The sequence below is a fragment of the Bidens hawaiensis genome, unplaced genomic scaffold, assembly GCF_021521415.1.
Source record: "Bidens hawaiensis isolate Kalapana, Puna unplaced genomic scaffold, B.hawaiensis_p1.1 tig00419751_1, whole genome shotgun sequence".
NCBI lineage: Eukaryota > Viridiplantae > Streptophyta > Magnoliopsida > Asterales > Asteraceae > Bidens > Bidens hawaiensis.
The window spans coordinates 68,222-93,202 of record NW_027504943.1 but is presented as its reverse complement, the minus strand read 5'-3'; the positions used below and the strand labels follow the sequence as shown (position 1 = coordinate 93,202).

Below are 24,981 nucleotides of genomic sequence, written 5' to 3'. Positions count from 1 at the left end.
GATCCACCAATCGTAGATTACACGACCCTACCTCCATATAACGATTCGGTACGCTATCCTGAACCACCTCTTCATCATTACATGTGGGTCAACCCAATGCAGTCAATGGCACCACCACCACCCCAAGAAGAAGGAAGCAACGACGGCAATGGGGCGTTTAATTTTCTCAATTCTCATATTTCATGACGTCCATTTTCGGGCCGGCCCACCCGCCTTACAACTGATTGAGTCTCGTCTTACCAGGTGAACACCGTTCGGTATATTTCTGTATAGTTGTTATCATTTGTTTTTTTATTTGTTTTTGGGTGGATGGGTGGAGGACGAAATACCTTTTGATTAAGTATTGTGGGTTGTTTTGAAAACAAGGTTGTGTTTAAGAAGTAGTTGTTTCATTTTTCTCAAAACCGTACATTGGGAACAATGTATCCTAAGTGTGGGGATGAGGAAAATTTCGTTTGTTTTGAAAATTTTCGTTTAACATATAAAAAAAATTAATAATAATAAAATTAAAAAAAATTCAGAAAAATAAAAAAATGTGTGTTTAAGGAAACCGGAAAGTGGTAAGATGGCGGGGGTAAGGTTTTGGTCCCTTTTCATGGTCACAATTCTCTAAGTAACATGTTGCCTAGTTGTTAAAAAGGAGGTTGTTGATGTTGTTTAGTATTCTAATCAAGGTTAACATGTCATTTACACTTGCAAGTCGAGAAAATAAGGATTGTTAAAGAAAGTGATAGAGGCATTTAGGTTAAGCCTCGTATGGATGAGTGCGAGTGTGGGTTTCGGGGGTTGGGCCTTATACATTACATATATGAGCGTGGATAATGAGAGGGGCGGGAGGGTTGGTTCCTTTAGAAAACATTGTTGGGCCTATTCTTTCATTCAATCAACCCTAGTGTTATATTGCGAAATGATCCGAGTTAATAGGTTTCTATGTAATTGTTTAGTAGTTGTCAATAAGATGTATTAAGCAATATGTTTATCGTGCTTAAAAAAAAGGTGATAAAAATGTTTGTATTAAAGTAAGTATGCAATATTCAAGTAGTATATAGTAAAAAAAATGTGTGTTAGTGATGTATATAGTTGTTTATTTCATTGTTTACTTAGTTTGTTTGTAATAATTCGGATCGGATCGTTTGAGCTACTTTCAATATCCCCTTCCATACCCTTACACTTAGCCCCGTTACAACCCGTTTTAAGCCCTCTTGATTTGCATTTGTGTCAAAGCATTTACATAGGTGGAGATTTGATGATTGCACAAGCGTATGTGAGGAGAATTGGTTATATGTGTAAATGTGTGTTATGTATGGGTAAAAACCGAAAGCCTGTTAGGTTTATTTAGAACTCTATGGTTTAAATGGAACGTCAAGTGGACTAGTGCAACCGATAGAAATGAGGGAACAGGGTATGACTTGGGACCGTAACTGAACCGGAATTGTGGTAAGATTGGTGGCTATAAGTTGAAAATAATAAAAAGTTATGTTGAGATGTTGCTTAGGGGCAAGCAACGATTAAGTGTGGGAATGTGACGGGTGGTCCATTGGACAACCCTTAAGTTATTTAAAGCCGTCAATAATCATGCATTTAATCAGTTTATCTTGTGGAATTAGATAACTACTGTGTTTGCGGTGAATTGTAGGTTAAAAGGAGGTTCTGGAGTCGATATGGTGTATAACGAAGAAACCGAAGGAACTGGAGACTTGAGATAGCTCAAACATGTGAAAAAAATGAAGTTGTGGCTCAGAGCTGAACCGCTGTGAAGACCACTATGGCCCACGTTGGAGACCGTGGGCCACGGTTCAACATAACCTGAATCACGTCGTGACCCACGGTGTGAACCGTGGGCCACGTTCCCGCAGTCCTAACTGCCATTTTTGACATGTTATTATCGGTTTTAGGCTGGCTTTTCATATATCTTTCATTCTAAAACACCCTAGAGACGATTTTGGAGTCCAAGAACAATATTTTGGTGATTATGATCATTAGTTTGATGATTGTGATTCATTCCTATAACCTAATTGATATGGTGATGAATCAAACGATGCGTGGCTAATTCTCTTTATGTTTTCCCTCGGATTGTAAGTGTAACATCCCGAAATTTCTAAAAATAATATTTAATATATTATATATTTATGATGGAAAAGTTTACTTGAGTTAGTAGAGAATTAATAAAATAATAAGGATGGAAGGATAAGTAGGCTAATTAGATGAAGTTAATTATGGACCAAAAAGGAAAGATGGGCCTTAGGTCCATGGGCTTAAGGGAGTATAAATACCCCTTAAAACCCTAATCCTTTCCATTTTCATACATCTCCACACCATAGCCTTCACCATCAAAACACACACTTAACTCAATTCCCGTTTTTGAGAAAACCACCCACAATGACACAAAGATTCCTGGAGATCTAGCTGTCGGATTGGTCCCAAATTTTAACTGAATGTTTACGGTACATAAATGAAGATTCTCACCGTTAGATCTTCTATTAAAGGTCGGGAAGTACGGTTTTTATTAGCAAAACTGTAGCAGCTCAAAATGAGGATTTCCGGCCACTGTTCCACTATTCCGGTGACTGTAGCGGTGGGTTCCGGTGAAGATGAGCTGATGGGTTTGTAGATTGGGACGAGACGGTTCCGTGGCCGCTTGAATCACTCAAATCGGAGTTCCTTTGATATGGTTTTGAGCATCTCGAGTGATTTAAACAAAAACCCCAAAGGTACGTTTTTGTTAAAAAGGTTTACTTTTCAAGAACGGATTTACATGAAAATTGGTAGGATGATAGATCGGGTCTAGAAAAATCTTAAAGTTGCAAACTTGAAGATTAAAATGGACTTAACGAACTCATGGCTATGTAGGACTCGCTTAAAATAAACCTTAGATCTAGTATTGAACGTTTTAAGCCTAAAGGTCCAAACTTTATGGTTCCCCGGGTTAAGACTTATCCGGAAATGGACGAGGAAACGTTTACGGGAATGGTTAGCATCATATCAAGGTTTTAATGTTGTCAAAACCAAACCCGTAGCTGCTGCTGGTTAATTTCGCTTACTGAGTAAGTTCGCCTGCTGGTTAACTAAATAAGTTCGCCTGCTGGTGAACTTCGCTTATGTAAGTTCGCTGAGGTAAGTTCGCTGACATGCAGGTTCGCCCTTATCTTCGCCTTAATCTAAGTTCGCTTATATATCTAAGTTCGCTTATATTGAGACCCGAATACCTGGCAACCTGTATATGTAGACATATATGTGTATACACGTGATGGTATGCATTGTAAAGGCCTAAGGAGATAAAATACTAGAGTGTTGAAACAAAGGAAAACCATAGCTATGCTAAGTAAAAGTAATCTAACACTAGGTCGTTAGATTAGATCAGATGAGTATTGATGCGTGTAACTTGTACAGTCAGCCGAGCTCAGTTAAAGAAGGGATTAACAACTATCGGAGAACAAAGCAGGATTCAGGTGAGTTTCTAGCCCCATTCCTTGTTATGTTTTTCGGGGCTGTGTGCATACTCGATGTGATTAGTTAATACACTTACCTTAAGTGGTAAGTGTATGCTATATAGGATATGTGCTAGTTATGAATGATTGTTTGTCAGTACGCGAACGATCTTCAGATATTGCGCGTACTGTCAGGTTAATAATAAAGATATGAATATTGCATGTAGTGTAAGGATGATTGCTTGTCGATACGTGAACGATATTCGGATATTGCACGTATTGCCAAGAATAGTGATGATCGTTCCCTTATATGGATATTAAATGATAACTTATATATAGAGTTCCCTCTACGGATAATATATAGAGTGTTCTTTTGATGGAAAGCATAGTATTCCTTTAATGGAAAGCCTAGTGTTCCTTTAATGGAAAGCATAGTGTTCCTTTAATGTAAAGCATAGTGTTCCTTCTATGGAAGTAAATAGGATTTTCCTTTTTTGGATTTTATATATATAGAGTGTTCCTTTGATGGAAAGCATAGTGTTCCTTTAATGGAAAGCCCAGTGTTCCTTTAATGGAAAGCCCAGTGTTCCTTTGATGGAAAGCATAGTGTTCCTTTAATGGAAAGCATAGTGTTCCTTTAATGGAAAGCCACAGAGAACCACCGAGGCTCGAAACACCATTTGAAATTTTCAACAAATCACAAGTGAAACTTTTTTGAGACCTTTCAAAGATTTAAACGATTGTTGAGGACTTGTCCGCATCATGGAATAGACTTATGGAAGTTAATAAAGGTATTCCACGACAGTCTCTCAAATGATTATGTTCGAGATCTCCAAGCCACCACTAATGGATCCTTTCTTGAAAATGATGAAAATGTGGATTGGAGGAATCTTGAAAGACATGCAAATAATTCAAAGAAACAGGCGCAGTCGAACAGGATGGCCAAGAGAGTGGTAGTAAAGGCGGTTGAAAGTCATGGTTCAGATGACAGAATGGATAGGCTAGAAAAGAATATGGACAGGTTGTTGGATGTAGGTGTGCAAGGAGCGAGGAGATCGGGAAAAACATATCTGGTATACGAAGGTTGTGGTGAGTTAGGGCACGAGTTTGCGAGTTGTGGGGTTACACAAGATGAAGAAACTGAGGAAGAGGGGAGATTAATTATGTGCAAGGTGAAAGGAAATACAATAATATGAGTTCAAATACTTATCATCCGGGCCTCAGGAATCATCCAAACTTAATTTATGGAAACCTGAACACGCAGCAGAACCCGAACTTTCTGGGTAGTTCTTAGAAGACAGGTTATCAGTCAAACCAGAAATAGTATGGGAATATTTCGGGCAGAGTGGGTACAATCAGAGAGATTATGGGGGGTTACAATAAGGTTTATCAAAAGAGGAGTCTATTAAGGATGTGATGGAGTTATTGAAACAAATGAAGGCAGATCAAGAGACACATAATAGAAATCAAGAGACTCAAAATAAGGCTTTGAATCAGAGGTTGGGGCTTCAAGAGAAGGCAAATGCTGCAAGAGATAAACAGGTGAGTCAACTGGCAGAAGAAATGGCAAGCTTAAGGAGAAATCCATCTAAACTACCGAGTGACACTTTGAAGAACCCCAACCATCAGGGTAGTAGTTCATCAAATGGCAAAAATGCACATGTCAGTGCCATCACCATTGATTATGAGGTGGTGAATGACACAGTTGAAGAATTTGAAAAGGGGGCACCAATTATTCCCATTCAAATTAGCGAGTTCAAGACCACCAAGGCGTCAGTTGATTATGGTGAAAGTGTTAGTGATTTACCGGGGAGTCTGTATGATTGGTTTAACTTCGGGCATTGACAAGAGGTTGACACCACCTTGGTGTTAGCTGATTTCACTCAAAGACGGCCACGGGGGAAGTTGGCAAGTGTTGCGGTAAAGGTTGGTGATTTTTACTATTATAAAGACTTTCTTGTTCTTGATTATGCACCAAATGAGAATGAAGAAGAACCCCATGTGATATTGGGGAGACCATTTTTGGCGACATCAAATGCTCAGATTAACTGCCAAGATGGAACAATTTGCATGACATTCGGTAACCGTAGGTTAATTTTAAGTATATTTTGAAATTCATATGATTGTTTTTTTGAAAATAAATATTCTAGGTCATGTGCTACTAATGGGTGTCTTCCTCGTACGTGTGAGGATGACACCAAAAAGGAGAAAAGTGTTGTTTTTGGCAGGTCTAAGCATCAACGAGAGAAGGAAGAGCTAAATGTAGTAGATGTAAAAAGTGGAGCAATAGTTAGTTCAACAAACATTAGTAAGACGGTGATGGAAGTGGTGGTTAATGAGGAAAAGGATGGAACAAACAATAAGAAACCACCAAAGACAGATACGGTAAAGAAACCACCCGGATTCGAGAATGGACAAAGGTGGTTGGCATGATCTGGGCCTAGGTGGGAGGCATTAGAGCTACCATTGTGTTGGAGAAGTAAGAAGAATGAGGTGGAGGAAGGTAAGCACTCCATTAGACCACCATAACCGTCAAATCAGGTAATGGTTCGGCAGAAAACCTTAAAAAAAACTTAGCGCTGACCGGGAGGTAACCTGGATTATATTTAAAGTTTGTGTTTTATTTATTTTACTTTTATTGTTTTTTTAACCGTTTTATTTCAAGTATGCCACTGTAGCAAAAGTCAAGTGTGGGGATGCCACACGGAAAAGTCAGTTTTATAGTGTTTTGGTTAAAGAATTATAAGTTACGAGGTTCAAGTTGTCCGGTGTGCTTTCATGTTCCTTTTGCTATGGTTAATTCAGGTATGTGTATATATTTTGTTGTACTTAAAACTTTGTGGGTGTAGTTTACTAGGATCCCACACGAGACCTTAGTCGCCCACCCGGGCTACAGGGGGATTTAAAGGGCTTGTTGCATATGCTAAATGCAATCGTGATTCCTACGAAAGTGAGTTAGGTCTTTTAACATATTTACTAGTCTAACAAATTTAATTATGAAATTTATTTAACTCGGCTTGGTAATTAAAATCAACAGTTTTAAAAACAGTTCAAAAGGCCTATTCTAACAGTTGTGAGAAGCATGCTTCTACACGTGTGAGAGTTTGTAGATACTGTTGAGTGAGTTGGGGAGACAAGTTCGTTTCGAGCAAGCACGAGTGCACACGAGTTACTAATTGCTATATTAGGTGATTTCATTTTCATAATTTTCTTTGTTTTGCTAGTTTATTTGTTAAAAGTGTAATTATATAAATTGTTATGACTATCACATTAAGTCCGGTTTTAAAATTAATATGCAGTAAATTTTAACCTCGTCCTCGTTAATGTTTTTTTTTATGTTAACTTTTAAACAATGAAAACAATGTCAACCTCAAGTGTGGGGATGAGGGAAAAATTGAATATTTCCTGAGAGTAGCTTGATTGTGCGCAAAAGCCAGAATTGTTACTTGTTAATTGTTAGTATTAATGCCAAGTAAAGGTCTTTGGTCGTGGTCAGTTTTTAAGCTTCTCGAAAGTCTTCCCATGCAATTTTTTTTCAAAATAGAAAACTAAAATATACTGTTTAGATGGGGATAACGAGTTATGGGGATGGGTACACATGTTTAATATCGGCAACCTAATTCCTCCGGTACGTGAGTGAGATTTTTCTTATATATAATACACGTATAATATATAGTATATACACATGTTATATGAGTGCCATATAAAAAGTGTAACGAGTATGTTCATGATATCTAGAACTTGTTTGTCACATGCATTTCGAGATCTGAATACCACCACTTGCATGGAGAAATAGAATTGTAGTAACCCACTATATAATGGACTTTACATAAATAAATAAAAAATAAAATAATACTCCCTACCCTACATTATCACCTAGGAGCAAGTTTGTGCCTTTCCCCTTTCATTTGATAAACCCTACATTACAAGTCGTGTTAGCCTTGACCTTTTATTATTTTAACCCTGTGGATGAAACCTGGTATGTTAGAGTTGTATATAAGTTGTTTGTCGAGCATAGTCCACAATGTACGTATGTCTCGGTTCAGTTGCTTGTATATATTGATGTTAGTATTTGTTTAAAAAAATGAAAAAGGAAAAAACAAAGAAAAAAAAAGAAAGATATAAAGAAAGAAAAGTTGAAAAATCAAATAAAAGCTCAAAAAGAGTCATTGTTGAGTTAGTATCATGTATAAATAATAGTCGGTGAGTTGTGTGTTTATTTGTTTGAATAAATTGGGTTTCATCCACCATCATTCACTAAATAAATCCGCTTCCACGCCCTAACCTAAGCCACAACAAAACCCTTAGTTCTATTCTCTATGCAACTGATGGGTAATGGGTGGAGATATGACTTGCTTCCAAGCTTATTACATGTGTGCCTTAACAGGAAACAAAGTACACTCGTTTGGGAGTTCCCATAGTTTTAGAATGTATCATTAACTTATTTCATGGGTTATCAACCTTGATAGTGTTAATTCTTGGGAATTGGGTATGAACTTTTACCTCACTAGTATTAATACTGATAATTGATGAACCATCGATCGAGGCGTATGTGTTGCATGAGAGTTTGCTTGAGAGCAAACAAATGATAAGTGTGGGGATGTGATGTGTGGGTAGAAACAAGTGTTTATGGTGTGTAATCTCGTGTGTTTTAGTTGGCTAAGTAGATCGAACACGAGTACTTTGAGTGTTTTTGTGTTTGCAGGTGTGCGGAGCTTAAGGGGACTAATTTCAAGCATTAATGATGCAGTGTAAATGAAATTAATGATATATTATATGATAGAGAATTGAAATACGAAGACGTGACCTCAAATGGGGAAGAAGACGGAGTTGGAATGAAGATTTTATAAAGAAAATGACGTTCGGAAGTGATTCGTGCGAATCTAAATTAAAACAGGTACGCCCGGGGCTAGAAAATGAGTTACGAAACCCATAATATATGAATTTTGGGTTTCTCAACGAGAAGAGTATGCAAATGATATAATGGGAGCCGTAAGGTAGAGCCTTAGGGCCGTAGCCTACGGCCCTAGTGTAGGCTACGGTGACCTGGCCGTAGGCTGACGGGAATTGTGTTTGGGCTTATTTTCTTCCATATTTAAATCAGGATAAAATCTAAATAGATAACTCTTGATATACTAACATCATTGGGTGATTTTGGAGCCATCATATACCATCCTAACACCTACCAATCACCACAATCATCCATGTTCTCATCATCTCAACCGAGAATCAAGATCTTCAAGACGCAGAGGCAAGGCTAAACCACTTGTGACCACTCAGGTGTAGGGTTTTGTGTAATTGACTATGATAAGATTCTGTATACTTAATAATTATGAACTTGGTTGGAGTTTTGTTATTTAATCTTGTTTACTTTGCTAATTGATTGTTTAAAAAGTTTATCTTCATGATTTTTGACTTTTGCATCACTTATCTGGTTGGATTCTCACTTATCTGGCTAGAAAATGAGTTACTAAACCCATAATATAAGAAAAATCCATAATATAAGAATTTTGGGTTTCTCAAAAATAAGAGTACGAAAATGATATAATGGGAGCCGTAAGGTAGAGCCGTAAGGCAGAGCCATAGGGTCGTAGCCTATGGTCCTAGCGTAAGCTACGGTGACCTGGCCGTAGGTTGACGGGAATTGTGTTTAGGCTTATTTTCTTCCATATTTAAATCGGGATAAAATCTAAATAGATAACTCTTAATATCCTAACATCCTTGGGTGATTTTGGAGCCATCATACATCATCCTAGTACCTACCAATCACCACAATTATCCGTGTTCTCATCATCTCAACCAAGAATCAAGATCTTCAAGATGCAGGGGTAAGGCTAAACCACTTGTGACCACTCAGGTGTAGGGTTTTGTGTAATTGACTATGATAAGATTCTGTATGCTTAATTAATTATGAACTTGGTTGAGTTTTGTTATTTAATCTTGTTTACTTTGCCAATTGATTGTTTAAACAGTGTGTCTTCTTGATTATTGAATTTTTCATCACTTATCTGGTTGAGTTCATCAACATTTAGGACTAGGTTCTTGTGTCATTGAACTAATAACCACTAGTTATTGCAACCTAATTGATTTTCATAATATAAAACTGGTAATTGGGTAAATCGGGTTCAGTTGTGTCAAAAATTCGGTTAGGGTATCGTTTGTCATCAAAACCAAGCTGTTAGGTCTAGTAATTACCGTGCAATCAATTTATCTGAATCTGTGATCAGTTGGTCATCGCATTACATGAACCTGAAGTGTCACTTTTATCATAATTATATACAACTTAAAAAGTAATCGTATTACATTCAATCCATATTTCTAAACTGCTTGACATCGACTGTCCGCATAGTTAATTAGTTAAACTCATGAGTCAAACTTGCACTTTCACTAATTCCCTGTGGAGACGACCTTACTTACCCATACTAGTCATAGTTATTTATGATTATAAATACTTGTTTTTTATTAGAGCACAACATCTCTGGAAACGGCGCCATTTTGATCGATGCCGAAAGGTTAATCAAAAACATTTATAAAAGTAACTCTACTAGAAAGGGCAAGTAAGGTGTCGAATCCATAGGGAATCAGTGGAAATTGCTTGTTTACTTTAATGATTTTACTTAATTATACTATGGCGGACAAACGATGTCAAGCAGTTTAAAAATTGATTTGGTTGTAAAACAGTTAGAGAAAACAGTGACACACTTTAGGTTCAGGTAATGCATTGAACTGAACGAACAAAACTTATACCATTTGGGGAATTACATAGACACAATTTGTTCATTATAATAGGCAAATAATTACTATACACATTAGTTTGATTATGATGATTCACAGAACGTAATCCGAAGAATTGACACAACTGAACACGGTCTATCTAACTACCATTTCGTTAATATGAAACCTAACATATATCAATGATTAATGGTAAATGGCTCAATGACGATAAGAACTTAATCCTAAATGTTGATGAACACAAACAAAATAATTGATGATAAATGTAATCATAGAAAACAACTGTTTAGCCGATTCAAACAAACATAGAGGTTCACTCAACCAAAATATTAATCAAAACTAAATCCCAATATTGGTAACAATCATAAAATAATCCGTTCATATGCAAACCTTACACCTGAAGCGGTCACGAATGATTTAGCCTTGCCTCTACATCACGATTGACTCGAGTATGGATTAGTAGGATGAATAAAATGGATGATTCGGTGATTGAGAAGTGTTAAGATGGTGTACGATGGCTCCAAAATCACCCAAGGATGTTAGGATATGAAGAATTATCGATTTAGGGTTTATCCCGACTTAAATATGGAAGAAAATAAGCCTAAAACAAAATTCCTGTCAGACTTGGCCGTAGCCTACGGCCAGGTCACCGTAACCTACGCCGATGCCGTAGGCTATGGCCCTTAGGCTCTTCCTTACTGCTCCCATTATATCATTTTTATACTCTTCTCGTCGAGAAACCCAAAATTCATATATTATGGATTCCATAACTCCTTTTCTAGCCTCGGATATGCTTGTTTTACTTTAGATGCGCACGAATCACTTGCGAACATCATTTTCTTTATAAAATCTTCATTCCAACTCCGTTTTCCTCCCCGTTTGTGGCCACGTATTCGTATTTCAATATTTTATCATATAATATATCATTAGTTTCTTTTCCACATACCTGTAAACACAAAAACACTCAAAGTACTTATGTTTGATATATTTAACCAACTAAAACACACAAGATTACACTCCATAAACACGTGTTTTTACCCACACATCAAAAACCTAACTGATATAGATGGAGAAGTAGTTGTGTTTGAAGAAGCAACCAGTGCAATGGTGATATAGGTAGGTTTAGTATCTTTCTTTCTTAATTAAAGAAGAAGATGGATGGAAAATTGATTGTAGGTAGTAGAGGGTGGTGGTGGAGTTTGAAGGAGTAATATTGTGATATAGGGGTGATTATTGGAATAAAGAAAGAGGAGAGGAGAATGATGGCCACAGGATCAAGAACTTCTCGTTGGAGATATGAGTTGTGATACCATAACAAGAACAAAATGATTTGGAAAAGATGATAAACAACCACAATATTACAATAAGACACACACACACAAACATACATATATATACACACACACAAAAATTGGAAGTTAATTCAAGGTATACCTTTAATTACAATTATATGCAAGAAATAACCTAAGGATGGAATATCTCCATCTTTGACTACCCATAATCCGTGGGAAAAATGATTGTTGCGACGATGACAGGATTATAGGTCTTGTAAAACCTAACTGATATAGACGGAGAAGTAATTGTGTTTGAAGAAGTAACCATTGCAATGGTGATGTAGGTAGGTTTTATTTTCTCTCTTTTTTTTAAAGAATATGGCTGGAAAATTGATTGTGAGTGGTAGAGGGTGGTGGTGGAGTTTGAAGGAGTAATATTATGATAGTAAGGGAGATCTACCTATTCTAATAAAATAAAATAAAATAAATATGACAAATGTCACTTGCAGATTCATTCTTAGCCAAAATTTCCCGCTCAACTATTTTTCTATTTTTAATGAAAACTTATTTATGTCAGTATAATCAAAACATATCAATTCAACATATAATCAAATAACTAATTACTTAAATTATAGAGGTTAAAAATATACGGGTATTTATGTCAGTGTAATTCTACCTTTCTATTTATTAAATCAATTTATGAACTCTTTTTAGGCGTAAGAGATGACTGCAAAATTAATGAACGCTATTTATAAGTTTAAAAAGATAATAACAAAAAAGAAATTATGAATGAATAACAATTTTATTTTCACGTATTCATTCATTCAACCTCTATGGATCCAAGGAGTTCTCATCCATCTCTTTCAAATTTGTAATACAAAAACGTGTTTTAGTCATGCTAATTTTATATATGAATTTTTCATTTTATGAAATTTATATTGAAACATCTTATCATCTTTTGTTAGAATATGCTATCCCGTTAACAAATATAATAACAACTTATAAAATTACCAGATGTATCTTTTTCGTAATTACGAATAAATTACGTTAAATTGCACCACCAATTCGTATGAAGATTCTATTATAAAATATAATTAGAACTTATTAAACTATTTAATTTGATAGAATATAGGTTTTTTTAATTTAATCATTTAATATTTATAGTTTAATTGTATTTCTTTTGAACTTCTCAGGCATCACACGGGTTATAAAGCTAGTTATTATAATAGAGAAAGAGGAGAGGAGATTGATGGGCGCAGGATCTTGAACTTCTCGTTGGAGATATGATTTGTGATATCATAACAAGAATAAAATGATTTGGAAAAGATGATAAACAACAACAATATTACAATAAGACGTATACATATACAAAAATTGGAAGCTAATTCTAGGAATACATTTAATAACAATTATATACAAGATATAAATTATGGAAAAAATATCTCCATCTTTGACTATCCATAATCCATGGGATTGTATTGATTATTATTCTTGATACATATAATTTGTAGTGAGGTTCTTCATTTTCCATTTCTTTTCTTTAATCAAATTCTGTATTTTAGATAAACAAAACCGAAATGTTCCCCTAACCCGATCTAACAATCCGACCCGAAAATTTTAGCGTTTGGTTGTTAAATATCTTACCACCAAAGGTGAGTCCATAGAAAAAAAATCATGGATCCGTCACCGTGGTTAATGTCACATACATACAATACTCGGACCGTATTAAGAATAATTTCCAAGATCAAAGGTCTATGCCATAGAAGCTCCACTGTTGGTATACTGTCAACCATGTATAGTCCGTATGCACTCTCAAAAATCGATAAAAGGCAAAATCAAGCTGATTCAAGAATAATGAAGCATCAAGTGATGAAACTAAATACCGGTTGATTAAATATGGTAGATATAGATAAATATAAAATATAAAATTACAAATATAAAATGAAATATTGTGAAATACATATTTCACAAAACGTATTCAAGACTTTGAACATTATTCTATAAAGCAGAATGTAAAGACTTTTATGCATAGAAAAAATCATAATATTCCATTAAGATGACAGGTATGGTCATGAATATAAATTCTTACATGCAATGATTAGGTAGGAAAATTTAAATTCATTAGATCAATTAACCAATAAAACTAAGAGTTTTATGATGATCCACGTTTTAATAATTAGTGGACCTATATTTTTACCAGTGTAGTCTCCTTTTTTCGATATAGAATTTTCATTATCTAATGTTAGAATTTCAGGGGCCGTGCCATTCGAATTAGGTTGAGACGAGTATTGTTTAAAAAGATGAATCCTCAAACTTTCTTTTAGTTGTTTGTACTTGGAAAGAGGGATGATAACGGGTCAGGTTCGGGTTGAGCATTGATAATTTGGTGTCCATACCCGTTTGTTAAAACGTGTTTCATAACCTAACTAACTACCCGTCGGGTATTTCTCGGGTAATTATCTGTCGGGTATCGGGCATACCTGCGGGTAGGGGGTGACAATCTTGACCCATGGGTTGAATTGGTTGTATCAAAATGTATAAGATGGGTTAAAAGAGTCAAACTAAAAAAAGAAAATGATTGAAACGGGTCAAAACGGGTTGACATTTCTCGTTTTTTTATGTAACGAGAAAAACGAAAGAAACTTTTTGGTATTTTTACATTTTAAGTTTTTGATTTATATTTCGAGTTATAATTTTTTAATTATGTTTTTTTAAATTTTTTGGTGAGGGTTTTTTGAAATCTCAACCCATTTTGACCCATTTCAAAACCTCTCATCAAAAAAATTCAAAAATAATAATTAAAAAATAATAACTCGAAATATAAATCAAAAACTTAAAAAGTAAAAATATTAAAAAGTTTCCTCCGTTTTTCTCGTTACATAAAAAAAAGAAAAAAAACTCGAGAAATGTCAACCCGTTTTGACCAATTTCAGTCATTTTCATTTTTTAGTTTGACCCATCATATACATTTTGATACAACTCATTCAACCCAATAGGTCACAATTGCCACCCCTACCCACGAGTATCGGATATACCTGTTAGGATTTTCAAGTGAATTTTTTTATCATTGCAATTCTTATATACCTTTTATTCATACAATAGTTATTACAAATTAAAATATAATACACTTCACATATATAAGAGCTACAAGATATAAATAATATCATTACAATTTTTATATATATTTTTTATATATACTTCACAACCTACTAACATACAAAGAATTTTTAAGGTATACGATTCAGATATATGGTTCAGGTAAACGGATATGCGTTCGGGTAATCGGGCCGAGTATCTTATAATCCCATACCTAACCTATATCGTGAAAAATTTTAAATTCTAATCTCATACCCGACCCATACCTATCAGGTTTCAGGTATATCTCCCATTTTTCGGGTTTCAAATAAACCCATCGGACTCGGCTTTTTTTTTTCATCCTTACTTGGAAATGAGATTTCTCTTACTTTTTACTCTTTCTTTGAAGAATTGCTTTAAAATACAATAAAATCCCAAGATTTAATAAGAATCCATAGAAGCATAGAAACTTGAAAAGAAAAATGCAATAACTGGGTTTGAAAGCAAAGGCTTCTCCACAAAACAAAAGATAACGTTGTTTTAGTGGGCTCCATCTAAATATATATAGATGGAGTACTTAAAAAAAATTTAACATATCATCTCGACTCAATTTTATTAAAAGATTGGGTCCCGGGACCCGACCAGACTAAGGTGGGCCCGCCGTTGATTTTAGTCCATAATTAAATACAAGGGTAAGTGGAACCATGACCTAAAAATCAATATGTTGAAATTTCGTTACGTCTTCTAGATACTTAGATTTTAAAACTTGATTTAATCAACTGATAGTTACGTGGGCTCCCGACCCAAAAGTCTAAATTAAGTAGTAGATTTTATGAATCAAGTCCATCTTTCCACGGTTTGGTTTACTTTTCAGTGGCGTATAGATTCAAAACCGAAATCGTACTGAAACGTTGGTTTAAAAGAAACGTAAAACCAAGTTGTGATTTTGTGTTTTTATTATTAAGGTTCAGTATTGGTCCATGTACTGGTGCCACATCAACATGCATTTTTTTGTTAATAATTTATTATGTTAACGATTTAGTAAGGATAACATCGATAGCTACTAAATTCACGTCGCAGCCAAAACGTGTGGGTTTTCTCTTTTTCTTATTTTTTTAATTTTTAGTTGAGCTTATTAACTTATTAGTAATTTATTTTTTTATGATTCAGTGCAGATATCTTCGATATCAAGCGGAATCCTTTTGGTTTGCCCCACAATGTCCTGATTTTGTTTTATATATTTGTTAACTTGTTATACTTGGTGTTGACGAACTTATTTTTTTTGTTTAATTTCAGTGTCATATAACCCAATACCAGTTGAATTCGCGTTAATTCACAGCTGCATTGTCCGTGTTTTACCAACCAACTATTATTGTCGTAACCGTTATGTCGCTGACCCGCTTCTACGCAAAGAATGTCGTTTCCATTAGATTAATTTCTGTTTCGCTAAAACTTTAGACTGACTATAACAACTTAATTGACTCATTCGTGGGTAGTTTAAATATCCTTTCTTTACATATGAATACTATTCATATTCAACGAAATAAAATACTATGTCTTAACTCTGAAACAAAATATTGTTGCTATTTCAAAATTGTAAAACTGTGATTATTGACACGTTAATGGCGAAAAGAAGAGTGGCCAATAAGCTGTACTTATGCTGCAGATTGATCTTTGTCTTCCTTGTTGTACTTTATGCATCAATAAGCTGTACTTATGCTGCAGACAACGTATCTCCAAACCAAACCATTAGATACAACGAAACCATCATTTCGCCACAAGAAACTTTCGAACTTGGTTTCTTTAGCCCCGACAACTCCATAAACCATTATGTCAGAATTTGGTACAAGAAAAGATCGTACCGAACAGTTGTATGGGCAGCCAACCGGAACACACCACTCAATCATACCTCTGGCGAGCTAACTCTCACCCTTCAGGGAATTTTAAGTCTTCGGGACACCACCACCGGCAATGTCCTATGGTCGTCGACAAACGCATCAAGCACAACATCAGTGACGAACCCAGTCGGTCGACTTCTAGATACAGGAAACTTTATAATTTACGACAGCAATCAAGAAAATCCCATATGGCAAAGTTTCGACTTTATGACAGACACTTTACTTCCTAGAATGAAGTATGGCAAGAACTTGGTTACCGGCTTTGAATGGCGTTTGGCGTCATGGAAATCCGACGATGATCCCTCAATAGGTAACTTTTCTTATGGGATCGATACTAGAGGTTATCCTCAGGCGATCCTAAAGGAGGGCCAGAAGATAAAGTTACGGGGAGGTCCATGGACTGGACTCGGGTATACCGGATACCCAAATTTTGGACCGAACCCACTTTACAACTTCACTTTTGTTATCAATGAAAGAGAAATTTACTACGAGTATGATCTTATAAATCCTTTGGTGTTAACGCGTGTGGTGTTACACCCAAATGGTCATATGGAGCGCTTGTTATGGAGTGATGACAAACAAGAATGGAACCTTTATTTGGCCCCAACAAACGATCAGTGTGATCGGTACGCTCTGTGCGGCCCCTTTGGGAGGGGCAACATTAACAACTCACCGGTTTGTGAATGTTTAAAGGGGTTTGAACCTAAATCTCCTGATCAGTGGAGGGATGCAGATTCGTCACAAGGATGTCGACGCACTATCCCTTTGGATTGTGGACCTGGAGAAGGGTTTAACAAATATTATAACTTGAAGTTACCCAACACTAAGAGGTCATGGTATAACCAGATCATGACCCTTGTGGAATGTGAGAAAATGTGTAAAGACAACTGTTCTTGTATTGCTTACGCAAATTCGAATATCTCAGGGGCTGGGAGTGGTTGCTTGCTATGGTTCGACGACCTAATTGATATCAGAACATTTGCTGAAAAAGGGGAAACGCTTTATATAAGAATGCCAGCTTCAGAGTTAGGTAAATCAACACAATATATGTTTTTGTTTTCATCACATTAACATTCTGTTTTGGCTCAGATTTAATAGAAAACAAAGAAAGCTCAGGTGCATGGACACGAGTACTATTTATTGTACTCCCTGCAACATTTGTGGTTTTGATCATCCTAGTTTCAATATGCTTATGGTATCGTTTCAATAGGAAGAAGCAACATCAGCAAGGTACGAAGTTTGAATGTTCTCAAGGGGTCAGCTCATTTATGTTTTATTATACAAAAAAACATGTTAATATATGTACCGCGTGCTACTAGTTCTGTTAAAAGAATAATCCACTTCACAGGGACACCAGAAAACGAGTTTGAACTTGATCCAGAAATTCGTAACGGTGACAACGATCTAGAACTACCACTGTTTGGCTTGTCTACGTTAATTAGAGCTACAGACGACTTTTCAGTAAACAACAAACTTGGAGAGGGTGGTTTTGGCCCAGTATACAAGGTACTTATTGTGACTGCATGACCTTCTATGTTGTAATTGTTAAACCTTATCACTTTTTATATTAATAAGAAACAAGAACTTAATATACATACACTACCAACTTAAAATAAATCTTTTGATGGATTTATATAACACCACAATTCTAATAAAGACACAATTCTGATCCTTCAAGTTGATATTCCTTCTATGTTGGAATATGGTGTTCATGTGTTAATAAGCCTTCAAGAATACATGGTATTCCAAAATTTATTTGTTGTTAATAGAAATAGCCGCCAAGAATACATGGTATTCCGAAATTTATTCGTTATCAATAAGCCTGCATATATAAGCTATATAAGTATTAATTTATAATATAACTGTATTATGATTTCATGAACAATATTCTCTTTGTGAATCTCTGAATACATAGATTTACTAAGGAATTCTACTTGATGCTCAATTAAACATAAATACACATATTATTATGTTTCAGGGTGTACTCAAAGACGGTAAGGAAATAGCAGTGAAGCGGCTAGCAAAAACATCCACTCAAGGACTTCACGAGTTCAAGAATGAGGTCATCTCAGTATCTAAACTACAACATCGCAATCTTGTCAAGCTCTTGGGCTACTGCATAGAGGGAGCCGAGATGATGTTGATTTATGAATATATGCCAAACAAAGGCCTAGATTACTTTATTTTTGATAAAACTCAATGTGAACTTCTTGATTGGTCTACACGTTATAGCATTATCAATGGAATTGCTCGTGGACTTCTTTATATTCTCCATGATTCTCGACTCCGAATCATACACAGAGATCTAAAAGTCAGCAACATTTTGCTAGACACAGATCTAAATCCGAAGATACCAGATTTCGGTACGGCTAGAAGTTTTGGAGGGAATCAGATAGAGGTGAACACAAACAGAGTGGTTGGAACACAGTAAGATTTAAGAATACTTACCTCGTTTTAGTATTACTAGTTAATAATGTACATTAACTTGGTTTTGTCACAGTGGTTACATGGCACCAGAATATGCACGAGATGGTGTCTTTTCAATCAAATCAGATGTTTATAGCTTTGGTGTTATGATGCTAGAAATAATTTGTGGGGAGAAAAATAGAGACTTCATCCATAAAGAACACTCCAACAATCTTATAGGACATGTAAGTATGTGGTCGGCAATTTTGATAATGCAAATTATATAAAAGGGCAAAAGGCATTGATTTTTGTATATCATTGGTTTCGATATAAAGCTAATCAACTTACAAAATTGTGTGAACAAAAATCAAAACATTAAAAAGAAATGGTAATCTCACCTATAGATCATAGTTGCAATGAGTCAGGTTTAAGTATTCCTAAACCCATTCCTGCCTGTCGATTATTTTCTATCGGGTAATTACATTTCGGGTTCGGGCATACCAGGCTCAAAACCTGTTGGGTTTCTATTACGTTTTTTTTCACAATGTAACAAATTAATTACAAACAATAATTACTATAAAAATGTCTTAAATAATTGTCATAATCAAATTTCGACAAACAAGTATTTCTCCAAAACCTATTTAGATAAGTTGTTTAGTTTCTATCATCAATCCTTTCTTTTCTATCTTCCAACACCATCTCTACTCCTTTTGTCTCCTTCTCTCTCACTCTCTTTATATATATAGGGTTTAGATCAAATATAAATAAAATTAACGTGCTAAACGTGATAATCAAGTAGAGTAATTATATATACAAGTAGAGTCATAATATACCTATATCATAGAGTAATTACATAATTACTCTACTTGTATATATAATTACTCTACTTTATTCTCACTTTTAGCACGTTAATTTCATTTGTACGTTAACCTTCCCCTATATATATATAGGGATGATTCAAGAGAGAAATGATATTATTGCAAGAAATGCAAGAAATGAATATGGACCACTAGTTTTGTTTTAAGTTTTAAATGCTTAAAGCTAAATAAAAAAGTATTAATCATTCTTTTTCTTCAATTAATATAACTAATAAACCATAATACTTATTTACTTAATTAATATAACTAATTAAATTATTATAATTGGAAAATATTAAGAACCCATTTATTTTGTAACTTATTTTTTGTGTCTTAAATTTTATCCTACACAGGTATAATTTATTTATACATTAAAATTTTTTTCTATCCAAAACTAATTTCTTCCAACTCAATATATTAATATCCATCAAAACATACTTACATTATAATGAATAATACCAAAAAACTATTTTACATGTGTTTGCATTAAAAATCAACAAAAAACATACAACCTACACAAAAATGTATAATCTACACTTGTTCTAAGATTCATCATTCATCATTAACCTACACCCAAAAAACATATAACCTACACACAAATTAATCATCAATGAAATACACACGCACACGAAAACATATAACCTACACATGAAAATTTTATCTTATACAAATACAATTTATTCATACATTAATTTCTTTTTATTCATACATTAATTTCTTTTTATTCAAAACTAATTTCTTCAATCTCAACATATCAATATCCATCAACACGTAATTACATTGTGATGAATAATACAAAAAACTATCTTGCACATGTTTGCATTAAATGTCAATAAAAAAATATACAACCTACACAAAAACATATAACATACACTTGTTCTAAGAATAAAAAAAACATATAACCAACATACGAAAAACATATAACCTACGCATGTGTAGGATATGTGTATCTTTGTGTAGTTTATATAATTGTTGATGTCGAATTACATATGTAAGTTGTATGCTTTTTGTATGTTGTACGTTTTTATCGCTCAACCTGGGTGTCTGATCCTTATGGGCTATCTTTGCATTAAAAATCAACAAAAAATATACAACCTATACAAAAATGTATAATCTACACTTGTTCTAAGATTCATTATTCATCATTAACCTACACACAAAAAACATATAACCTACACACAAATTTATCATCAATGAAATACACACGCACACGAAAACATATAACCTACACACGAAAAACATATAACCTACACACGAAAATTTTATCTTATACAAATACAATTTATTCATACATTAATTTTTTTTATTCAAAACCAATTTCTTCAAACTCAACATATCAATATCCATCAACACGTAATTACATTGTGATGAATAATACAAAAAACTATCTTACACATGTTTGCATTAAATGTCAATAAAAAAATATACAACCTACACAAAAACATATAACATACACTTGTTCTAAGAATAAAAAAACATATAACCTACATACGAAAAACATATAACCTACGCATGTGTAGGATATGTGTATCTTTGTGTAGTTTGTATAATTGTTGATGTCGAATTACATATGTAAGTTGTATGCTTTTTGTATGTTGTACGTTTTTATCGCTCAAAACAAGTGTAGGTTATATAACTTTGTGTAGGTTGTATTTTTATTGTTTACATTTAATAGACACATTTGTATGATATTTTTTTATTATTATTTATGACAATAATTTTTATAGGGATACCAATTGAAAAAAAAATATATATTATGTTATGATATTTAATGTTAAAAACATGCTAATAAATTGAGTGGAAATTATTTTTTTAATATAAAAAAATAGTATTATATGAATCAATTGTATTTATGTTGAATAAAATGAAGAATGTGTAAATAAAAATAAAACTAAAGTAGTGTTTTTATCTTTTTAATTATTATAGTTAAATTAGTTAGATATATTAATTAGAGAGAGATTTATTATGGTTATATTAGTTGTATTAATTGGAGAGAGAGTGTGTATTTATTGTTGCATTTACATCTTTTTTATATATTTTAAAATATTTAAAACCTAAAATAAAACTAGTGGTTCATATTCATTTCTCTTATTTCTTGCAATAATTTGATTTTTTTCTTGAACTTAAACATATATATATATATATATATATATATATATATATATATATATATATATATATAGGTATTGGATCATTTTAGAAGTTTTTTTATCGCGAGAAGTGCGAGAAATGAAGTTGTAACTCCATTAATCCCTAATTTCAATCCATTTCTTATGTGTATGTGCGTTGTGTAGATGCATATGTATGTGTGTAGGTACGTATGTTTGTATATGTGTACGTATATTTGTATTTGTGTATGTATGTTTGTATGTGTGTAGGTACATAAGTTTGAATGTGGCTCGGTACATTTATATGTTTGTAGGTAGGTTTGAATGTGTAATTAAGACATAAATACAACCAACCTACATATATGTATGTAACATCATATGAAAATGAGTGAAATTAGGGATTAATGGAGTTATACCTTCACTTCTCGCACTTCTCGCAGTAATATCACTTCTCGCAAGATCCATCCCATATATATATATATATATATATATATATATATATAGGGGTGTGTTAAAGTAAACCTAAATATACGGGAGTTTATTCAAGTTTTTGTTTTAATCGTTTTGTTATTTTATGATGATTTATTTTATTTTTTAACATAGTTTTGTTTTTATTTAATACATATATATTAGTTTGTTATTATATTTTTTAGCGTTTGAGTTTTTTCGTTTGAGATGTGTATGTTTTTTAAATTTTTAACGAACAAGCATAAACGGACACGAGCGTGTTGATTTTTTTAAATGAACAAACAAGAACACAAATATTTGTCTAATGAAAAAGGGGACGTTAATGTAGTTGACAATGGTGGGTAGTAACGGAAGTTAACTGGCGATGAAGATGACAGATCAGCAACAGAGAACATGTAAAGGAAATAAATTAAATTAGGGTTTAATGATGAAAATGTTTACCAATAAATGAGATCTTATAACCCATTTGAGGGCTATTAGGGTTTGGTAAGACCCATAACCCGTGAAAATTATTCTTTGATGATTAAGGGATTATTTCACAAATAAATGAGATGTTATAAACCCATTTAGGAGTTATCCGGGTTTAGTGAAACCCATGACCCGCAAAAATTATTGTTTGATTATGAAAGAGTTTCATAAATAAATGAGATGTTATAACCCATCTAAAGACTATCGGGTTTGGTGTGACTCATACCCGCGAATTCAGGTCAAATGCATGAAAAACCTTTATTTAGAAATCAAGCAATCTGGTGGCTCTAGAGAATGGGGGGAACAACCTGAGAACGACATGTAGGATTTTATGGTAGGCAATTATATAGATAGTTATATATATATATATATATATATATATATATATATATATATATATATATAGGGGTGTGTTAAAGAAAACCTAAATAGTTTTCTAGGAAGAGTAAAAATAAATTTAGGTCATTAGATCTAGAATATAATGACAGAGATTAATAATTTCCAAAAGTACCATATAGCTTCCTAAGATCTAGGATACGTAGTTTTCTAAATTGGCTCATGTAGTTTTCTAATTTCAAATTTTATGTTATTCTTATCTTTCTTAGGAAACCTTTTTATTTTTATTTTATTTTAGCCCCCCTCTCTATTTTATATATATAGAGAGACAGAGAAGGGGGGGGGGGGGTGTTTGTTTAAGGGTTACAATGATAAATAACTTTAGTTACGAAATCTCTTGAAAACCATGTGTAACAACTAATTTTTTGAAAAAAATTTGAACACAATGTAATATATGTTTTCAAGAAAAAAAAATTAACAAAAATATGTTAACTTACCTATAAGTTTACTATGTGTAACAAAACATTGTTGCACATGCTACATATGTAATAATCAAAACGTTACACAAAGTATAACGCGAAGGTAAAATATTTTTTTTTCTTAATTACGGTCATCGTTGGATTTAGGATGAGTGGTCGGAAACAGTGACAAAAGGGGCAAGGAAGGAACTATGCAACTGCCTATGGTTCCTTCAAGTTGCACGAGAAGATGAGGAGAGTGTACGTGCCATCGACGATGGTGGTCTTCAGATTCAATAAGCTCAAAATATAGTAAGGTCCTCATATCCGGAAAAGTGTGGCGGTGATGGTGATGAACGAGAGACAGTGAGAGGGGTTAGAATGGATTGACAAAAAAGCCATAAAAGAAATACTATGTAACATAGTAACGATTAAATGAAATAACTAAATCCAAAAAAACCTAGGATAAGCACATTTTTATGAACTTTATTAGGTTTTAGTGACCTAATAGGATAAAAAAAATGTTGATTAACCTAAGTACAATGACACGGAAAAACTCGTTACACTTTTATGAAGTCTTTCTTTCTTTTTGTTCTTTTTTGAAAAAAAGAAATATCAGAAAATGATTGTAGGAAAGTGTTTCTTAAAGTAATTTAATTTCTCATACTTTTACAGAAAGTTCAACTCTGAATATGTTAACTTTCTTCCTTACTTGGTGGAAACTTCAAACAACCTCTATAATGAAAACTTTATGATAGTTGAAAAATAAATCTACTTTTTCAAATGGAAAGAACACATTTACAACCTCTTATTTATTCACAACTTTTCCTTGTGTTTATTTTATGTTAGCAGACATGGGTACTTCATAATGAAGGCAAATCATTGCAATTAGTTGCTAAGTGTCTAGATGAATCAATCAATGTTTACCAGGTTCTACGATCGATCCATGTTGGTTTATTGTGTGTTCAACATCATCCAGAGGATAGACCGACTATGTCTTCCGTGCTCCATATGTTAGTGAGTGAGGGTCCATTGCCTTCACCCAAAGAATCCGGTTTTTACATAGGAGAATGCCTGCCAGATACTCCACACTCGTATGAAATAAGTTCTAACAATGAACTAAGCGTCACAATGTTGAATGGTAGATAACAAGAAATACACATGTATTAGCATCAACAGATTATCAAGGAAAAATCTATGTATAATGTATTATACGGGTTTGATTTAAACTTGTCACAATATTGTCACATACCCTATCATTCACTTTTATTTAGACATAACTACAAATATTATCTTTTAAGCGTTGACAATTTTTAGATTAACTTCTTTAAAAAGTTTACTTTCACTCGCTATCAATTATAAGACAAAGCTCCTCGATTTTAGACCTTTACACTAACGATCATCCATTTGTCAATTAAGTCTTGACATGCGCAATACATGTGACGGCAAAAAAGTAATTTACTATTAGAGAAT

General features: G+C 33.7%; 1 protein-coding gene across 1 annotated transcript; it reads left to right on the top strand.

Moving 5' to 3' along the window:
* Positions 1–16,110: 16,110 nt before the first annotated feature.
* LOC143609515 (G-type lectin S-receptor-like serine/threonine-protein kinase At4g27290) lies at positions 16,111–24,657 on the top strand (the record flags this gene model as incomplete). The annotated part of the gene is made up of 6 exons (XM_077084252.1): positions 16,111–17,437; positions 17,497–17,644; positions 17,727–17,913; positions 18,386–18,834; positions 18,908–19,058; positions 24,361–24,657. Coding segments are annotated over 6 exons (2,559 nt in total), but the record flags the coding sequence as incomplete, so codon positions are not given.
* Between the last annotated feature and the right edge of the window lie 324 nt (positions 24,658–24,981).